The sequence below is a fragment of the Poeciliopsis prolifica genome, unplaced genomic scaffold (assembly GCF_027474105.1).
Source record: "Poeciliopsis prolifica strain line A6 unplaced genomic scaffold, Auburn_PproV2 SCAFFOLD056, whole genome shotgun sequence".
Lineage (NCBI taxonomy): Eukaryota > Metazoa > Chordata > Actinopteri > Cyprinodontiformes > Poeciliidae > Poeciliopsis > Poeciliopsis prolifica.
The window spans coordinates 821,201-842,636 of record NW_026562431.1 but is presented as its reverse complement, the minus strand read 5'-3'; the positions used below and the strand labels follow the sequence as shown (position 1 = coordinate 842,636).

General features: G+C 40.9%; 1 protein-coding gene across 4 annotated transcripts in view; it reads right to left on the bottom strand.

The window, feature by feature from the left end:
- satb2 (SATB homeobox 2) overlaps nt 1-21,436 on the bottom strand; it is a 60,944-nt gene that overhangs the window by 2,283 nt on the left and 37,225 nt on the right. For 2 of the 4 annotated variants that reach the window (XM_055059956.1, XM_055059957.1), the window contains exons 8-13: nt 20,783-21,366; nt 17,621-17,833; nt 17,412-17,498; nt 15,799-15,951; nt 13,534-13,728; nt 309-512 (exon numbers count right to left, since the gene is read on the bottom strand). In XM_055059956.1, the coding sequence (XP_054915931.1) occupies nt 309-512; nt 13,534-13,728; nt 15,799-15,951; nt 17,412-17,498; nt 17,621-17,833; nt 20,783-21,366 (1,436 nt within the window). The remainder of the gene's footprint in view (nt 1-308; nt 513-13,533; nt 13,729-15,798; nt 15,952-17,411; nt 17,499-17,620; nt 17,834-20,782; nt 21,367-21,436) is intronic. The other 2 variants (XM_055059958.1, XM_055059959.1) reach the window with 1 other exon arrangement.

Below are 21,436 nucleotides of genomic sequence, written 5' to 3'. Positions count from 1 at the left end.
GATACAAAGAAGTGTAGAATTCAAAGTGCTGCTGTTCCTGACCCCAATATTTTAGCAGACGGACATCGGCACATCACAAACTGCTACTTGCTTGTTGAAAAGCAAGTGAACACAATGTCCTGTCATGTTATGCCATAACGTGACTTATACTCCGGGAAATACACCAGCACTCTCCATCTTTGATCTGTCATTTTATTTGTCATATCGACCATCATTTTGTTTTGGTCTCTCTCGGATGTTCATAGTGTGACCCCTACCACAAGATGTCAGATGAGTCAAAGGTTGAAAGGGCCTTTTAGTGACTGTACCTTAGTGCGTGATCGCGGCTTCTTGTTGCCGCTGGCGCTGCTCGCCGCAGCAGGACATCCACCAGCTGCTCCAACTACCAGGTTCTGTGACCTCTCCTCATTTCCTTGGGCAGGCAGCGGCTCTTCGCGCATCGGAGACAAGTGGTGCTCCTTTACCGGAAGCGGGGGTGGCCTGTGAAGTGCCTGGCGAGAAAGAAAGTAGAGCTGATTAACGGGGCACAGTGACCCCTGATCAAAAACCCAGCCAGAAATCCATTTAGTAAAAGGAAAATCATGTGGGTTTGAATCTAAGATCAAATGACATGCTTTGAGAAAACGTTGAACAGGCTGTGATGCAATCCATCTTATAAAACATCCATTAACTGCCCCTCCTCTGGTACACAGTAGTCAGTGCTGCAGGGTGAACAAAAGGTGAGAACAAGTGTTTCACAGCTCCGAAGCGTCAAGCACCATTAACCAGCTTCAGGGCTGCATTTAAAAGCCTTTCTGTCCAGTAAACCTTTGACCTAATGTGTGTAAGATTAGCTGTAGTGAAACACCAACCAGCGGCCCACCAGGAAGCGTCTCACAGCCCCATCACTATTTAACCAGCTCATTCAGAACCTCGGAGGGCGGTTTGAGGAGAAAGGGAGTTCAAGGACAATCATACAAAATAAAGCTGTGAACATCAGGGCCACAGCTGTCTGAGCTGCAGGTACATGAGAGACAGTTAGAATGAAAGACCTTTCAAAACAAAATGCACGATTTTATTAACATTGTCGTATTTTCCCCAGCAGTAAGAAGGGAAATGTGGTCATAACGAATGGAAATAAACATGTTAATTTTTGGAAAGCAGAATACTAGGACCAAACCCATAAATGTAGAAAACCTGAAACTTCTAAGCAGAAAGGTCAGAATTTAAACTCTGAGCTCGATTCTCATCTTCCTGCTGGGATTTCTTCCATTGACCTGGATTTCAACCAGGCCAATCAGCAAACAGAAGTGGGAGTTCAGAATGATGACATTGATTTTTTGTCGGTGTTTTAGAATTGTGATTTGCCAGTCTCATTGCAGTGAGGGACGGTCGTTTACAACAGCTGCAATTTCTGGCGCATTGCATACATCAAGGCTGAACATTAGCAATCGGGTAAAATCTGATCAAATTGTTTCAGAAAGTCTTCAGGGAGCAATCGTTTCTCTATGCCCACGGCCCAGACCCTCTACGAAGCAAAGGGTCTGACAATTTGGTTGAATTATCTGAAAAGCTGACTGCCTTCCATTTCAGAAGAAAAGTTAACAAGTCAAAGGTTAAAGGTAAAAGGAGCATAAGGAGACCTTCTGACACAAACAGCCTGATATTTGTCATCACAATGACATTTGACTCCTGAATCAGTCGCTGAGTCTTCTTCCTCAGTTTTGTTTGGGGATTTGGAGTTGTTTCTCCGCCATTAGCACATTTGGCAGCGCATACACAAAGGTGACTGACAGCGCTAAGCCCCTAATCCTGGCTCTGATTGGTTGTTTTTGACCGGGAGTCAACAGCAGCTCAGGGAGGCAGTGGGGATCTTTATCTGCTTCATATTACAACAAGGTGACAGTTTTTACAAATAAGTAAAAAACATTTTTTTTTTAAAATAAAAGCTTTAAAGATCAGAAGGATTCTTGTTCAGCCTTGGAAAATGATTTCAAAAGCAGGTTTCTCGTTTCTCATACTTCGCACCAAAGGTGTATATGTGTTTTTATCGGCTCAGATTATTCAGTAATCTGGGTTAGGACTGAAGCAGCTCAATGTTTAGCAGTGTTTAACCCGTGGCCTCCATGTGGGGGGTGTTGGGGGTGGCGGTGTTGGTGTGCTAGCTGTCAGGAGCAGCTGAGGCTGTTTGACAGCTGTGAGGAGGCCAGGATGAAGTGTTGGGAGGGATGTCGGGGTTTCTGGTTGTTTGTCAGAAGGTAGTGGCTGTTGTGAGAGCCTTGTGGTCCCGGCCCGCCCCGCTGTCTTAAAGAGCAGGGAGGGGCGTCCCCACTGGAATGCCCAGCTATAAATCTGTGGCACATTAAAATTAAAGGACCCACATAAAGATAATAGTCCTTTGCGTTTCTCCCTCTCTCTTCAATAATAACAGGGTATTACTTAAATAATACTGTGGGCCGGCCAGACCATGAAACTGCTCCACTTTATTCGCGGGGGCTTTATATTCCGGGGGAAGGGAATGACCAGTTTACAGGAATTCACTCCTTCCTTCTTCCTCCTTTCTTTTCTCCTTCCATAATCCAGATTTTGTTTTGTTTCTCTCCCTCAAACATCTAAAAAAAGGCTTGAAAAAAGCAGGAGAGGCCAAGAGCAGAGCAGAGACAGTTAAAGGCATGAGGCATGAAAAAGAAGATGTTTCCTTGCTTTAATGAGGACCACACATCCACAAACCCCCCACCCAGTGCTGCAGCTAACCCAGACACTTAATAGCTTAATTGAGGGTAAATCATGGAGAGGATGGTGAAATGCACCGCGACCCACCAGCCCTCGTCCCGAGGCCTTCATCACTTCGCTGCTTATTCGTGCTGACATGTGGGGACTTGTCGGATCAATGGCCACACACACATACATACACACACACGCGTGTGCATCGGCGTTGAGGTCTGGTCTCCTTCATGAGCTAATGATGATGTTAGCGAGCAGAGTGCAGCGAGCCCCGCTCTGAAGACACCCCCATCTCCTCCTTCACTCCGACTCTCTCCTGACTCCTGGTTCAGGATGGGAGTGAGACGGGGCGCCGCTGCCAGGCCAACCGGGAACCACCATATCATTTGAGTTGTCGGTGAAACCGAGAATCCTCCACAACCTCCTGGAATCCTCCTACTGCTCCTGAAACTGATCCTATCCTGCAGGGTTTTTTACATTTTCATTTGTTTCCCCCCACTGAATTTCTATGTAAGAAATTCCTGTAAAAAGTACAGAAACAGCTAGCTGTTACTCATCACTGCTGAAAAATAAAGAACAGTGGAGATAAAAATACAGATGCAACAGGAGAGATCACACCACCAGTTGTCAGTATTTCAGATATTTAAATAATAAAAAAAAACTAATAAATAATCATTCATATCGACCGGTATGAAATGTTTTCTCAGAAACATTTCATGTAGCATAATATTCCATTAAAATATTTTAATATAAAGTTAGAGTTAATAACATTATAAACGTCGGTAAGATTGAAGATGTAGGCTACCTGTCAAAGCTGTGTGTGTGTGTGTGTGTGGGTGTGTGTGTGTGTGTGTGTGTGTTTGTGTTGTGTGTGTGTGTGTGTGTGTGTGTGTGTGTGTGTTTTGTGGTGTAGAGAAATTCTGCGCAGTTTATGGGATAAAAGTTTAAACGTGGGGACACAAAACCAGGTGAAAACTATTAAGCATGTCTGCTCTCTCTGGTCGATTTAATTAGAAACTGAAAAAGTGAGACCTCATGTCACTGGGGCCGACGCACTCCACTCAAACAGCTAACCAAACCTATAGCCGAACAACAGGACGGCCGGGGGACAGGACCTCTGAATCTGGTTGCTTTGTTAAACATTTTCTGATCCTTTTTTCCCCTCCCCCTCAAAAATGAGAAAAACATGTTTGAGACTTTAAAAAAGGGATTTGTTAGTCGGAAAACTGACTCATAGCATGACTGTTTACTGACCTGTCATCCACATGGGTAAACTGCGTTTAAGTTTAGGAATAAAAACTATTGTGTTAAGGTTATGTAAAGATCATGGTTTTGGTTTCCAAACCTCTGCAGCAAAGGCCAGAGAAAGATCAGAGCTACAAGAAGATCCACTGTAATCACTTCAGAAAAAAAAAGCCTCATGCTCAAAGCTCAGAGGAATGTAAAATGTTCATTTGGTGAAAAAAAACAGAATCGTACACCCCTGTGGCACAAGCCTACTCACTTTCATATGCTTTTACCTTCATTTTCCTGTTTTAACAAAGACGAATTCAATAATAAATATGTATTTATGCAGGCCTTAAGCTAGAAAAATAATTCATGAACTTTTGACCAACAATTTACTGAAATTCCAGTTCATGTGTGCATTCATAATTTAATAAAAAATGTAACTTTTTTGCAACTAGATTCTTTATTGAACAGTCAAGATGGAGAGACAGAAGACATGCAGCAAACGGCCCTGCACCGGGAATCGAGCCCACGACAACTACATGGAGAACTACGCCCGGCAGACATAACAGTTTGTGTCTCTGTATGACTTTAAATCAGCCTAAACATTCCTGTTTTTGGTCATTTGGCCACATAATTATTTTTTTTTTGTATTTTCAACACCCACAAACTCCCACACACCACCAAGTTGTCACATCCAAACCACATGACGGTGTCTTCAGACTTCAAAGCTTCCCGAATCTTCCTACAGATATATCGCTTGAAGTTACTGGCAAAGAGATCAGACCACAGGACGTAACCCCCGCATGGGGTCTTCGTTCCTCACTGTATTCCTTGTCCATTAACTTTTCCTCTGAAGAAAGAAAGGAAGTAGTACTGGAGGAGCACTGCTTGATTTTCATCTAGAGATGATCAAATGCAGTTAGATATTAAAGAACTAGCACTAGCAGGAAACTCTGAAGTAGATGCTAGTTTCAACAATGCTAGTGGCTAAAGGTCGGTTTGCCACAGTATTTGAAGAATGCTTGCATTCAACATGTTTCGTCTTTTATCACTGAATACCAAAGATGCTGCTCCATAAGTACCTAACCTGAGCTCTAAACAGGTTGCCCTTGTTGAGATGTTGCTGGCCAGCCTGAAGAAAAGTCTGTAAAAAAAAGTAACACGAAGACACAAAAACCTGACAGAAACAATAGGATCTGAGTCACAGTTGCGAAACATTCTCTCTTTTTTCTTGCTGTGTTTCACACATGCAGACAAATGCTCCTTGTCTGCTGTGGCACCGAGTGAGACTGAAAACAGGCGCAAGAGGAGGCCACAGCAAGGCTTATTAGATGCACAAATATATTTTGTCATCTGAGTTGTCTGCACAGGGGGTCAGGCTTCATTTAAAGAGACTGACTGGCAGATTGCGCTGTGAACATGAATAATCTGAGCCAGAGTTAACATGGTAGCATCTGGGTGGGCTTTTCTGATAACCAGGATGATCCAGAAAAGTACAACTGACAGAAAGATATTTCATTTCAGACAAGTGGTTTTACCACTTATAGAGGTGGATTCTGATCAAAATCTTACCAATTCTTTTCTGTCAGTGAATATTATGTGGAGAACATTAGCTAACCCAGCAGGCCTTATAGCAACAACAAATGCACCAGAAGAATGGTCACACCATAACAGGACAATTGTACCACAAACAGATTCTGTAAAGTACATTTTGAGATTTACGAAACAAGTTATGTCTGCAGAAATACAGAACGGGATCATTTTGACTGCAGCCAATTTAAAAAACTTTTCTTACTTGTGAAACAGTTTCAATTTTTGAAAACCAAAACTGGGGTTTTCTTGGTCCCTGGGTGCATCATTACATTGTTAGAGAGATCTCCATGAGTTTGTTATTTTATGTAAGACTTACTCCTGGATCTGCTTGTGTATCATTTGATTAATCTAAAGAAACTTGACTAAGTGATGTTGTTCCTGGTTCTGAGCTCCTGGGGTCTGTTTGGTACCTTTAGTTTTCTCTCAGGAACAATTGCAGGACAATCAGAACAGATAACAGTCATGAACCTTGGGATTAACCAGACTCCACTGGAGTTTCAAAGCGTTGCCTCTAAGATGTCTAAAAAAATAAAGAAGATTCAATGTCACTTTTAGATCAAGCCAGTCAAACCACGTAGATCTGGAACTTTGTGTTGAGGCCATCTCTCTTTGTGTTGTGATTTAATATTCTTTAAATCCCTTTTTTCTCCCCATTTTCCTACTAACTCACGCACACACACACACACACACACACACCACACACCCTCCTATCCTCCTGGCAGCATTCTGAGTGCTCTGCAGTGAAATGAGAAAGTTTTCTTTTAAACGTAAATCAAGGCAAATTACGACGCAGAACTATGAAATAATTATGGAATATGAAACATTTATTTCTTTCTTAATGAGCTCAGGTCTTCCAGGGCAGCTAACGCTCCCCATGTTTCTGCCTGCCTGGATGTGTGAGTGTGTGTTTGTAGGGGTGCAGAGGGGTGAGGTGTGTGTGACCACCAGAGACACCATTAACAGAGAGATAAATATATAATGGGGGGAGAGTCACTTTTCTCTTAGTTTTTGGCATGACTTCACCTTAGCTGTTAATTTTTGCTTCATTTTTCCCAGATCCTCTGTCTGTCTGTCTGTCTAGGCCTATTTCAGTCTCTATCTTTTTGTCATAGTCTGGACTAAACCACATCCAGTTTTATTGACATCACACGCAGTTTCTCTGATTAAAACTCATAAGCACACTCGTGTGGGTCTACATCCCGTATGCTGCGTATGTGCACTCTGCATGCTAGGCTTTGCTACATTGTCCTTTTCATGTCTCTCGCTGTGTGTGGTATTCATTCCATTTATCTGCAATTAAAGAATTAACTTAATTGTGGTTCACCAAAAAGCCCAGACTCCACCCTGCAGCAGCAGAGCGAGAGGCCACCGGGGTACAGCGCTGAGACAAACACACTGAGGCACGCGTGGACACAACACACACAGGCACGCGCTCACACACACAAACACACACGGCGTCCTCAGATGGGAAACATAAACGATAAGATGCAGCAACAAAAGACCCAAATGATAGAACCTGCATTTTCTTTCTTTCTTTTTTTTTTTTAAAGAACCATGTGATTTAAAGTTCATGTTATGCTAAATTGAAGCTCTTAATAGGTGTGCAGACATTACACCAATGTTTTAGGAGAAGGAAATCTTGTAAAAATCAATTCTTTCCAGTCCCCAACACATTTTCCTAAATAAAAGTCTAGCGAGAGTGTCACGACAGAAAATTGGCGGATGAAGACAAAACCCGACCGGTTGCTACGATTAACTAAAACTAACCAAATAACAAAAAATGAAACTGAGAAAATATTTTCTCTGAAAAAAAAAAAAAAAAAAAACAAACAAAAAACTAAATCTTAATTAATAGGGGAAACTAAAACTAACTAAAACTTTATTGTGTATTTATAAAAGTAAAATATGCTTAAATTATACATGGTATTCTTCGCTTTGGTGTTTATGAATCTATCTATCAGCTTTTGAACTGATGTAAGAGATTTTATTTCCCCCCTCACCCGCAGTTTATGTCAGCCATCTATAAATTACGGTTCTCTGTTCTTCTCCTGGTGGAACTTAGTCCACAAAATGGCCACAGCAAAAGTTGTTGGAAGCCAGCAGCCAGCTGGTTGTTCAGCAATAACTGAACTCTGTTGAGTATTCATTACTCTATCGATGTATTTATAATCATAATACAATACTTTGACTTGCTCAAACTCGGCACCTACAAATGAAGTATGAAACAACTAAAACTACTACTATAAACTAAAACAAAACTACACTAAAACTAAGCAATATTTAACTTTTACTATGTCATAAAAACTAGCAAGCAGTCTACAAACTAATTAAATCTAACTGAATTAGTCAAACATAAAGTCACAATGAAATAAAACTAAACAATACGGAAAAAAATCCAAAGCTACTATAACCGGGTTCCAAACCAGAGCGAAGTAACATCGACTCTTCAGCGGCTCGTTTTCACTCAGTGAAGCTAAAAGGTTTTTAGGTTTTTCTGTGATCTATGGAACGTCAACAGGGGCATAATCTGTACTATACAACACCTGATGGTGATTCATGAATGTTGTCAAATATCCTACCAGGTGTTCAAAAAGTTCCAGTTGGAACTGAAGTAATAATGAGTTCAGTCATAAGTCAAAAGGTAATGTTTAACATTGATTTTTCTTTGCAATTTCACATTGGAAGGGTTGTTTTGTTTCTCTTATGAATCTGTTAGTGATGATGTTCCGAACTCTATCAGCGTACAATTTGTAATAAATACAAATCAAACAGAAAAACACTCTCTCTCCTTAGAATTCATTTGAATTTGCTTTCCCATAAAGTCGTGTCTGTTTCAAAATGACCCATTGATTTATTTTCTCGATGCCTCTGTAATATTTTTTTTTCTTTTTTTCTGGTTTCTACAAGCCAAAAGTTTTCAGGAAGGAAACCAACGTGTCCCGGCAGCAAAAGAATATAGCTGACAATATAAACTCCCACAATATTAAAAGCCTTTTTTTTTATCAGAACATCTTATCTACATATAGGAAAGAGATTTAATTCACAGCCTCCTCCCAGCTAAAGTCCATCAGCAGTGCTGTGGCCACAATAAACTGCAATGAGCTGACTTGTAAAGCAGACGTTTTAATAGCTTTGTTAATCATCTGTCATGTAAAATCATCAGAGATTTACAGAGAAACATAACGAGTGTGCATTGTGGTCATGGTTCAACTGAGCTAAACAGTAACACTGAAGTGAAGCATCCGCTTGTTTGAGTTGAAGAAATTTCAACATGGCTGCCGCTATTCCCGCTGTTTTAACCACGTCGTCTCTTCCCGTCTGATATAATCGTGTTATTATGCAAAATGTTTCCAATTCACATTCTTCCCGACATGCAGTTTATTCCTTTACCTTTTTTTTTTTAAATGAGATGTAATATTTTTGCTGTTCGTTAATCTGCATGTGGGGTTGGCGAGGAAAACTGTCAATATGTTGTGCGATCTAATTATTATTCTAAACATATTTTTTCTTAGGGCGGCACATTAAAATGTTCATTTCATGTAAATGAACTGCAGGGGAAATCTTCAATAACGAAACTATTTATTCACCCAAAATAAAACACACTAATCTGTTTAGCATGTGAAAACTGTGCAGTAGTTTGTTACAATGGATCATTTTTCTTGTTATACAATTAGCCTGTTTAGCTCAGCGCAGCTCAACTTGATAGAAATCAGCCTAATGAAAAAAAAAGTCTAAAGTAAATTCACAGATGATGGATTATTGTCTGTCAGACACATGAGGATAGAAAACATGCCACTTTGCGTTGATCGGTGCAAAATTTCACACAAAACATTTTTAAAACGCTAAAGTTTTATTTTTTTAGCTATGCTAAATCTGTTCAACTCACTTACATGCTTAAGGTCAAAATTATTGAAACCTTAAAGTCTACATATTACAAACAGCTGTTTCATTTTCACATTTTCCACTTCATTAGGTTTTTTGGTGCAGAGATCTGAGGCTGGTTTTTATTATTATTATTATTATTATTATTATTATTATTATTATTATTATTATTAAACACTGTGTACATCAACCTGCTGAAGGAGACAAGACATGAACAATATCCACTTGACTATAACATAATGTATTTAAATGAAAATGTTCATTAATATGTAAAGTCCTAAAAAAACAAACTCAAAAGAATCACCCAAAAAATTATGAATGGTATTTGTAAAACAACAAAAGAATAATTTTATCATTCATGACAGAAATGCACATTTTGAACAATATGATATGATATGATATGATATTTTATGATATATAAAGGAGTAATTATGGAAATGTATGTAGAAAAGCCCTCATCTTCTGAAGCACACCTTCCCACTGAAGTGAGACTCATAGTCATTTCATTTTCTTTTTCTAGTCTGTTATTTCTGAGATTCTCTTCCACAACAACAGGTCACGCACATAAATTGCACCACAACTGGAGAAAAATAAAGAAATAAAAGTAAATGGAGCAAAAATCAAAAGAGAAATTATTTATGAGGGCAGACTTTACCACACTGGCAGTGGGATGAACATTGCTGTGGAGATGGTTTCTGGAGAATCATGACGCCACACCAACACACAGCACCTGCAGACCTGACACACACACTCTGGCAGGCAGTGATTTCTCAAAGCCCCCCAATGCACAGGACCGTCTCACACCGAACACCCGGGTCTGTTCAGACACACACTTCAGGGGTGCGGAGCTTCACCTCAGAGTCGCAGCGGCTCTTTCATTTTTTATGTGGATCTGCATCAGTGCAGACTGCTGAGCAGCGGAACCACCCAGGATCAGTACCAGATTGTGTGAAACATGGGGCCAATGTGGGGCCTGCAGTCGAACACAGTCTCACGCACAGACACACACACACACACACACACACACACACCACACAGATGTCGTTCCTCATTAATACATGATAAGATCATCACTTTGAACTCTGAACCACAGCAGAGGCAGAGGATGGTAAAGCAATGCTGAGCATCTGGATCAGAAGATGTGATATTTGAGCATATGCCTGTTTTTGGTTTAAAGAATGTAGTAGACGATTAGATACTAACATCTGTATCAGTTCTGATATTGAAAGAAATTCTAGATCTATCGGTAACAATGTGCCCGATCCGTAAGAAAGATCTAGTCAGTCTAATTCTATGCTTTATTTATTTTACATAATATTAAGAATTTTTAATTTCACTTTCTGAACAATTCAAAAGAAGGCTTGTCACTGTATAATTTTTTTGTTTTATCAGTTGCCGTATCCTCCTAAATTCAAAACTTTGTGTTATCACTATGTGAATCACTGCCTTGTTCCTGAAATGTGCTACAAAAATAAACTTTGATTGATTGATTGATTGATTGATTGTGCTAACTGAACAAACTGAAGTTGTGTTGTTTTTCCATGTTTGATCAAGCTTGTGAAGCTGCTGGTGTATTTCAGTGCGCTGTTCTGGTGCACAGTTATCAAATAAATTGTCAATTCACTACATTAAAAAATTGCTGTGTTTAAAAAAAACCCTAAAACGTTTCAAGTCAATTCACTGTTTTTCTGTGTCATATTGATACTAAGCCTCAGATATAGGTAACGTATTGGAAGTGTAAAAGGTGAACTGGGAGCTGAGAGCCATGACAAAGGAAATGACACGTCTTTCTGTTGGACTGGGCTCTGTGGTGGTTTGATTTTTTTTGAGACTTGGGGGAGGGGGGGGAATAAGATAAAATCTGATTAAATCCTGACATTTTTGTTTTGTTTTTTTTTTTCAGGATGGAGCGACTTGCGTAGACCTGTTCTTTATCATCATCACAACATAATGACTGATCCCAGTGACAGTGGCTGGATACTGATCTCTTGCACAACTGTTTCTACAGACATAAAAAACAAATGGAGCAAACAGCGAAAATTGCTTGACTTGAGACGCTGAAATCTAAAAATGTTGGTGTTTTGTAGAGATGCAAAGATGTTCGGCCTGGTAGATGAAGTAATAAGTTCCTCTCCGTGACTTTCTAGAATTCTTGTTCTCTCCTTTTTGCAGCATGTTTGCTAAGGTGTAGATTTCTTCCAGTTTCGACATTTTATGACATTTTTAGTCTATTGAAGGACTCATTGCAAGTTTTGTTGTAGATATGCAGTTATGTTTGGGATCACTGTTCTGTTTGTGATGTTATTTGCTTTTTTGTTTCTTTCTCTTTTTTTTTTACATTGACTCTGGACAAGTTTGGCTTAAAGAACATTTTGTGATTGACTCAATAAATGTAGGCCCACATCATCAGCCCTCCATCACCATGCTTGGCCAATACAAAGCTTATGCAGCTGTGCTACATGTAGAGTTGGGTTTGAGAAAACTGGCAGCTGCCTTGAACGTTTCCACTTGTGATGAATATTTCTCTTAAACTTTAGCTTTAATAACATAAACTATGTCATTTTTAAAGTTTAATCAGCAGTACTTTTATAACAAATTTCAATCAGATCATAATTTCTTGGTTAATGTCAAGTTGTCATAACAAAGACATTTTGAATAATGATAACTTTGCATTAGAAGTGTCATGATTTACCGAATGACACTTTATGACAACGGTCATAAATATTCATGAAGACTTATTCATGTTTATGATGGTGTGATGACAGTCTTATTCACAACCCATCAAATAAAGTACTGTTACTGAATTTAATATATATATATATTTTTTCTTATTTATGAAAAGAATCTAGTTATTTGTTGATTTGCATTTTCTTATGCATTTCTAATGTACAAAGTAGTGAAATGAAAAATCTGCAAATGTCTTTTTCCGATGTGAAGTGCACAATTCACTTAATACAAATAAAACCTCTTCACACCGATTACTCCTCAAAAATAATAGATAAATGAATCATTTAACATTGTTAGTCGCAGTCCTAGAACAAAGTTATATATAAAGAAAATACATTTCCAGGAGAAAGCAAAAGAACCAGAGTAACATATAGTAATTGTCACACATTCAAAGGAGCGAGGAGAAGAATAAACTTATTTCTAACTCCACCCTTTTTCCAGCAGCGGAACCATCCAGTCAGTTCCTGTTCCTGTTCATTCATCACCTTCAAGCAACATTCAGAGTTGACTTCAAATTGACCCATGCAGGTTGGTGTTAAAATTGTGTTAAAAGTGAGTGATCTCCTTGTTGGTGTGTGATTGTGAGGGTCGCAGCAATAAAAGAGGCTGACATGATAGCATGCATCCTGCATCGATCCCCCCCCCCACCCCTTCACCCTCCTCAGAAACTAATGGGGCATTTCCTCTGATGCCACACCACCCAGCAACACTGTTTATTCTTGGCTCCAGAGGGGCACGCAGGGACACACAAACACATGTGCATGAGATCAAACGGAATAAATATGAGGGTAATAATGACAAATGAGCTGCGTGTCGGTGGACACATCCAGAGAGAAAAAAAAAAAAGTTTCATATTTTGGAAGAAAAAAAAATCAAAGGAGGTGTTGAAGAGAGACATGGAGGAAAAACAAGATGGCAGCAAAGTTTGTCTCAAGGTTATTACAGTTAACTAAAACTAATAAAATCTGACATTGAGAAACCATGTTAATTCACAAAAGCAAAAATATTTGTTTATGGGAAAAACTATAATTGACGGGAACTATATCCATTCTGAAATCACAGAGATAATATCCTTGATTTCTGTGTTTATGAATCTATTAATTAGTCTTTTGAACTAATGTGCTTTTGTTTTCCTCCAAATAAGCAGTTTACATCAGCTGTTGATAAATTACAATTCTCCATGTTCCTCCTCATGCTACGTCAAAAAACAAAAAAAACAGCAAAGCTTGTTATAAAAGGGTCAGCTAGTTCAACAATAACCAAATACATTTTTTGGTTATTGGGTCTGAACCAATCAGAGTTCAAAAGGTTCAACCAATCAGATATGCATATCCCAGCATTTGCCGCCTGCTCCTGGAGCCAATCAGCCTGTCTGTCCACACAGTGAGGAGTTCTTACCTGAGCGTCCTGCGGCAGGTGCAGGACGGTGTGCAGCCGTTCGCTGTGATGGTGTCGGGACTCCTCCTCATAGGCCAGGTCCCTGTCGGCCTGCGGCAGCGCCAGGAACCTCCGGATGGTACACAGGTTGTCCCACAGGGTGCGGTTCTCGGGGCTGGGGTTTTCCTTCCATCGAAGCAGCTCACACAACCAGCCCTGCGGAGGAGAGGGGCTTCAGTTCAGACCTGCAGCGTTCAGGTTCTTATCGCTTTCTGCTAAAAACCCCTCCACAGGAACTATAGGCATTGTGAATAATCAATCACACACCTCTGAGACTACATTTTTTAATCCATTCCTCCTCTGGAGTTCTCTCTTTTTTCCAACCGGTTCACAATAACATGACAGCTTCCTGCTGCAGGGTAAGGGAACTTTTATGGGTAACTTCACCAACCCTCACAAAAAAGTACGAAGTAACGGTTTAAATTGAGCGGAAAAGTCGTGGATCTATGGGACGTTTAATGAGGAAGATGGAGAGGATTGAATTATGTCTGCTAGACTGCTCCAGTTTGTGCCGCCAGCTGCTGTGTTCAGCCAGCCTCCTCGGGCAGCGTGTGCCGCTAATAGCCTGATCATCTCCGTCCTCGTGGCCAGCTGCAGCAGATGGGTGCACCGAGCCGTGACCCTCCACCACCCCCAAAGACCCCAACAACCCCCGACCTGGGGGACGGAGCACACCACCAACACACAGAGGAGACTCATGTCCTGCACACACACACACAAACACACACACGCATCTACATGGCCGTCAATGAGCCAGACCCTGCTGCTGCTCACTCTACAGATGCTGAACTCTTTCACATTTTATCAGGCTACAACCTCAAACTTTCATGCATTTAATAAGGATTATATGAGGCAAACAAACACAAAGTAATGTACAATTGAGAAGGAAATAAAAATGATAAGTTTTTTAACATTCGTTTCAAATGAAAAGCCTAAAGATGTGTCGCACATTTTTTTTTTCCAGTTACCCACTTACTGTGTTAAACCCGAATCAAATCTAAAACGGTGCCTACAGAAGTTAAACGGTGCACCGATTTATTGGTGCCTATTTTCTTCATTTTGGGAAATCAATGATCTGCCCATTTTTACACATGAAGCTGATCTTATCCACCGATTTTTATCAATCTCTCCAAAGGTCTTTTAATCAACCACTATCCTCTTCTGCTCTGCTGTGACAGAGGTCTGACTGACAGACCAGCCCACCAGGTCACATCTATTTGTTATGAGTTAACAATAAACACCCCATATTGGCCAGTCATCCACTTCATTACTATATTCAGCAATATTTAAGACAAAAAATAAATTGGTACTGGCCAAAAATGGAATTGGCAGCTCAGGATTTTTAATATATTTGTAATCAGTGATCAGCCAGAAACATGCAACCGGTGCAGCATTAGTAGGTAGTAATTAGGGTCGACTTGTGTCTAATGCAGCTGTTCAGTTTCAGCACCAAGGAAAGGTCAAAGTTCAGACTGAAATGTGGAGGATGACTGAAGTATGACTGAATAAAAATTATTGGTTTGTAAAGTTTTTTGTTCAGTCAGGGAAAACTTTTAGTCCTTACATGTGCAGGACTGGAAAAGTTGTTAGTTTTCCACCCAGGATAAATCCACACCACTTATCATAAACCTTTGTCTGTAAGTCATTTTGAAAAATAATTTCCTTTATCTTAACAAACACTTTTTTGTCTGTTAGATAAAATCGCAATTAAACATGTTAAAGTTTCTGATCACAAGGTCACACAGCATGGATAAAGAAGCTTTCAGAGATGTCAGGTATCAACAATAAAAACTTCCAATAATGTGTTCCTCAAAAACTAAAATGAAATAATTAAATATATGTATTTCCTTTTCATTTTCTTCAAACCAGAATGTCTTCATTTGAGCTATTTTTAGGTTCACTCCCAGCATTGTTTTACTGTAGAGAACAGATGCAGAATCTCTGCCTCCTGTGTACCAAAGCTGGACAGAAGCTTGGATGCATTTTCCCACTTTCAGCAACATAAACTACATCCTCCAGTATTGCAAATGTCGACATCTGAAACCATCTGCAAACAGCCACATTAAAGCTCTATGGTCCATCTTATCACAGCTCTCCATGTTCAGTTGCTTTAATAGCTTTTCAAAGCAGTTTTCTCCAAGTGGATTTTTTTGAACTCATTTATATCTTTTGGACTTTGATCTGGACCGAACTCCCGGCCCGTCGGAGCCTCCTCTCCCGACTCACCTGGCTCTTGTTGGCTGCCACCTTGGCAAACAAAGCTTGCGACACTTTGGCTCTCTTCATCTCCTGCTGGATCTCGTCGTAGATGCCCGATGTGATGTTAACCAGTGTCTCCAGCTTCAGAGGCAGGTCTGGGCCTGGGCCGGATGGCTTCGGCTGCGGGGACAAGAACAATACAGGGTCACAAAGTGACTGAGTGCGAGGTTCAACTTAGGAAGCCTCCGTTCTCACAGGATAATTTGTTAAAGGATGTAAGTGCTGACACACACTGTCTGGTACCATTAGAAAGAGCGCCACCTGTGTAGCCTTTAAAGCAATGTTATGTAACTTTTATTAACAATGTCTTTATTCCATATCTATTACAAATCCCACCATGTTGTGAGACACATAATCTGTGAATAGATCCTCCTCCATGAGTTTCTATCGCCATCTGAAACTATCAACTGTTCCCGATCAAAAACAACCAATCAGAGCCAGGAGGAGGAGCTTAGTGCTGTCAATCATCCTTATGTACTGACAATTTGTTGATGGTGGAGAAACTCACTGCTACAGGAAAAGTGTTTACCTGTGGTCATTGACTGCTATGCTAACTAGCAATAGCATTCACATCAGTGTAGCAGAGAGCAAGGAGGGGGAGGGCAATTTTACTTTACAGACAATGTAAAATAAATAATAAAAAAACTGAAACTGACAAAAACAATAGGCTAACTATCCTGGTGAAACATAAAAATAAACTTTCAAATGGTTCAGAAAGTTGAATTAGGAATTCTGAATAATAGTGTTCACTCAGAACACAAAGCATAGAATTAGACTGAATAGATCTGCTCTTTTGCATCTGTTACATTGTCATGATCCCCAATCTAGATTTTTTTCAATATCAGGACCGATACAGATATTAATATTGATTTTGTGCAATCTCCAATAGTTGCGACAACATTAATACGCCCTGTCCTGTTTAAATAAAATCAATCAACCAATAAATCAATAGGTAGCATTAAAAAACAGTGATTCAGGGAGAACAGAAATATGACTGATGGTGGGAATTACTGCTCTGTATCACCTGACGCCCAATTCCTCCCTGAATCCATTCTGACATTTCTCTGCACAGTGGGAGCATTTGAGGCGAAGGCTGTCAGCTGACGATTGAGGCGAGCCGCTCTCGGCAGACGCACCGCGTTCTCTGCACATCTGCGGCACACGTCTCCACATGACCCGTGTTTACAGATCCAAGTCATTAGGAACCCCCTCTTTTGTCTCTTCAGGTTGTTTCTGTTGGAGCCGACGTGGGCTGGCTCTTCCAGAGCTTGTATGCACAGCGTTTGAAGTCGTCCGCGAGACGTGCACGGACCGGCTCCGCTTACATTCCCCCAGTGTAAACCATGCTAAGATAATTTTACATAGCCATAATAAGAACAGGGCAACATACTCATGCCTGCGGCCATGAATGGGCATAAGCCCTGACATCAGAGGCGGTGCCTTATCACTGCCACTGCCAAGCTGCTGGGTGAACATGGAAGCCTGCTGAATGTTTACTGCAAGCTCCTATGAAGGCTTTCAGGGCTGCTTGGGGTCAGAGCTCCGGGCAACAGTCAGGTTAAAGATGGCAGATAACTCACAGAGTTGGAGATCTTTGTTTTGTTCTTCCAGATGGAGGCCCAGGTGTCAGGGGCTATTGGGTCGTCCAGGCTCCTCTCCCACACTTTCTATGCACAAACACACATATAGGCCCAGTTCAACGATTGCATCACTTCAAATGTAAAAAAAAAAAAAAAGAAGAACAAAATCTCTGTTTTCATGTTTGTTGAGGTTAGAGGAGACTTCTAACCTGCGTGAGGCGCTGGGCTCCGGGGTTGGTGGAGTTGGAGGAGGGCAGCCCCACCGAGGGGTTCATGGTGCGCTCCCTCTCCTCCTGGTAGATGCGGTCTCTCTCGCTCTCCGGCAGGTTCAGAAAATTCTGCATGGCCTTCAGGTTGACCAGCAGGGATTGGGATGCCGTGCGGGGGTCCTCCTCCTTCCTCAGGATCTCCGACAGCAAACCCTAAACAACACAACCCAAACACATCGCCACTGTCACCCACTGCCCACCTTCACAGTATTTAAAGGGATAGTCCAGGCTTTAGTGGTGAAGGGAGAAGACTAGGAGAACTTGTCTTAAAGAAGATTTGTTTTCAACTTGTTGATTTAATGCCTTAAAATTGGCCTCTGTGTCTTTAAAAGGTCCTGCTCTTTCTGAAACTCTCCCTTCAGGAAGACATCACAAAATGACTGTATAATGAATTCCATGAGGTGTTTGCTAATTGCCGCTGGCTAGTCTGCAGGAGCTGAATCACGGAAGTTTGTAAGCTCCAGTTCTAAGAAGGAGCTATGTCTCGAAGGCGGCGCTCGGTCCCACCAGGTGTTTTCCACAGCTGAATGGTTGTCATGAGAGATTTAAGGATTTCTCAAACATGCATGGAAGAATCAAATCAAAACTCCAGATATGATTTCGATCAGGTAATAACATAATAACATGATGTACAGCTTGAAAAAGTTGATTTTACACAATACTTTGAAGTGGGCCTGAATCAGACTAAAACCAATCAATAAATATATGCTAAGTGAAGAGACACATACCACCTGCTTATGAGCTTTGAAAAAACTGAACTGTCTCTTTCATGTTTTATAAACCATTTGACTTGGTTTCTTTTTCTTGCCCCCCCTCACAGTTTAGCATTGTGTGAAACAAAAGCACTCTTTGGTTCTGATGAGCTTTTGACTAGACAAACCAATCACTGTGTGTTTGATGTTTTTGTGTTAGAATTCATAAAACTCTGCTCCGCTCCCGGTGAATGGCACACACACTCGCTTGTGTCCATTTGATGAATTTAGGTTTTTCCAGATATGTGGCCAGGCATCGGAAGCCAAACATCTTGTCTTTGTTCTCATCTCCCCCAAAAAGACTTGGGCCAGACAGCTTGTGGTTTTTCTTGGAGCAACTATGCAAACCTCCATTATTATTATTACATATGCACCAATCAGGCTTTCACTGGTCAAAGCAAATTTATGATTTGATTTAAGATTTGACTCGCTGCTTTTGGGTTGATGTAATTAGGATATTACAGAACATGCCTGTGTTAATGTTTTCACGGACTGGAAAAGTTGGAGTTTTTGCACTGGGTTGCAATTAATGAGTAATGGAGAAAAATCAGGACTGAATCCAGGAGGTTTGGGCCAATTTGATGAATCCAGTTCAATAGATTAATGCTAACCAAAAACCTCCTAATTTGTACAGATTGTTCTCAAACACTATTTCAGTTCTAGGATTTCTTTGTTTCAAAAAAAAAAAAGAAAAGAAAATCACACAGTGTAATATTTTAAATGTCATTCATTCGACTAGTTTTAGGCTCCAACTTTTTAAAATTAAAGTATGTCAGATTATAAACACATTACTGGTGTCGACTTACTTTCCTTTTGATCCAGTTCATTATTTAGACATATTTGACTTTTCTATTATTTTTATAATTAGTAAGCATTTATGAGTAAATGCTTTATTTTAACTTTCACTGGCTGGTCAGGATAACAAATTTTGCTGGATGATAAATTGTCCCAGTAGTTATTGCAAGAAACAATAATATTGTTGTTTTGAGACCATTTTCAAGTAATATACTAGTAATGACACGATAATACAAGAAGATATTCTTAAAGATCAATAAACTCTAAATTCTAGTGAGCATCTAATATTTAACGCTGGAACTAGAAGACATTTTAAATATCCAAAATATACAAAAATAAATGAACAAAAACAGAAAAAAATTAATAAATGATAAAGTCTCTGTAAACAAAGTTGTCCTTCACAATAAAAAGGTCTGGTTGAGACCAAAACACCAGTCTGAAAAATTTTGTCATCCAGTTTTTGTTAGAAAGAGAAAACGATAAATTATGTAAATACAAATAACAGAGCTTGCTTTTATACATCACGCAATTAATTGATGAATTGATTTATTGTGACAGGCTTGTGTATTAGCAATGAGCAAAACCAATGACTTGTTCAGACTAGTGGAGAAACAGAGCTTCCAGTGGGATTCCTCAGCTGGATCTAACAACAGAACAAAGTGCACATCTGAGTCTTCTCCTCAAAGATGTGCTCAAAACATGACTTTATTATTTGGGCTGAGAACATTTAACCTGCTGGACTCCAATGAAGAATGTTTTTGAATGAAAACATTTTGCAATTGCTTATTGTTGGTTCTAAATTGTTGATTGCCATGAGATCATCGATGTTCCCTGAATGCAGGTCAGGTATCAACACGATGCTCGAATTTGAATTATTGAAAGCTTAAAAAAGGTAGCCATGTTGTCGATAGTGTGTGACAGGGTGACTTCACATGGAAGTGCAGCTCTATAAACAGACACAAAGCTGCCTCCCTCCATCACACCTGGTCTCCCTGAGCCTCCTCCTGTTACTCTGGTCTAATGGGCCGTGCTGTAAGCAGCTCAGCGCAGCCTGAATGCATCAGGTGTTTGTGCTGCTGCGAACGCGGGGGATTGGACCCAATGACCCAGCAAGCTGCTGCTAATCACATGGACCACAGGACATGATAGAGCAGCCCTTCCATTATAGAGGTTCTGATGCTTGGGATGAGCTACTGTATGTCTTCAGTGACTGAACGGTGTGATGCCAAGGAGAGCATCACACACTATGAAACCTAATCAGTTCACTTTACTTCAGTAAAATATATGTCAATTTGTTGCCTACAAGTTTCTGCTACAAAATGTACCTGGAAAACACATAACACCGCCCCTTTACCTAACTTTTAAACACTTTTTACCTCAAAAACTTCTCAACTTATTTAAACATATATATATAAATATATATATATATATTAAATTAAAGTCAACATTTTAATTTGCCTATTGAGTGCTAACAAAACCTTGACTGAAGTCGGGTTATTTTCACTCATCTTTTTCAGTGAAACATGGTAACAGCCCGGGGCCCCACAGCTCATACCTGGGTGCGGTTGAAGGCCACCCTGGCGAACACGGCCTGGGACACGCTGGCCCTCTTCAGCTCATCCCTGACCTGCTGGTAGATTTCAGAAGACACCTCGGCGGCTGAAGGGTTGCTCCCGGGATGGTCGCCGGCTCCTTTGGAGGAACCCCGGGGGATGGGCGGGTGGTTGAGGAACTGCTGGTTGAGGCCCTGAGGGTGCTGGTGGGCCAGCAGGCGGCTCACGGCTAGCTGCTGGTTGATGAGGTGGGCCATGGCGAGCTGCTGGCGAACCAGCTGCGGGGAGAGCTGCGGCGATAGGAGCCCACCTGGCCCCAGCAAGGGCTGCAGCGCACCCGGCGGAGGCGGCGGAGGAGGAGGGGGCACCTGCCCTGTGCGGAGGGGGGGGCTGTGGTGGAGGGGGCCGTGAGGCGATGGCTGCTGTTGGGGCAGAGGGGGCTGCTGAAGTGGCTGCGAAGGGGCCTGAGGGTCTCCGGATCCAGATTTGAGGAGGGGGCCTCCGGCACTCAGGTGGCTGAGCTGAGCCAGGTGGGGTGGGGGCCTCGGCCCCAGCACACAGAAGTCTGACATGTTGTCCCTCTCAACTGAAGTCAAGAGAAGCAACGTTAAACAAGCACAAAAAAAAAAAAAAAAAAACTGAAAGTGACTTGAGAG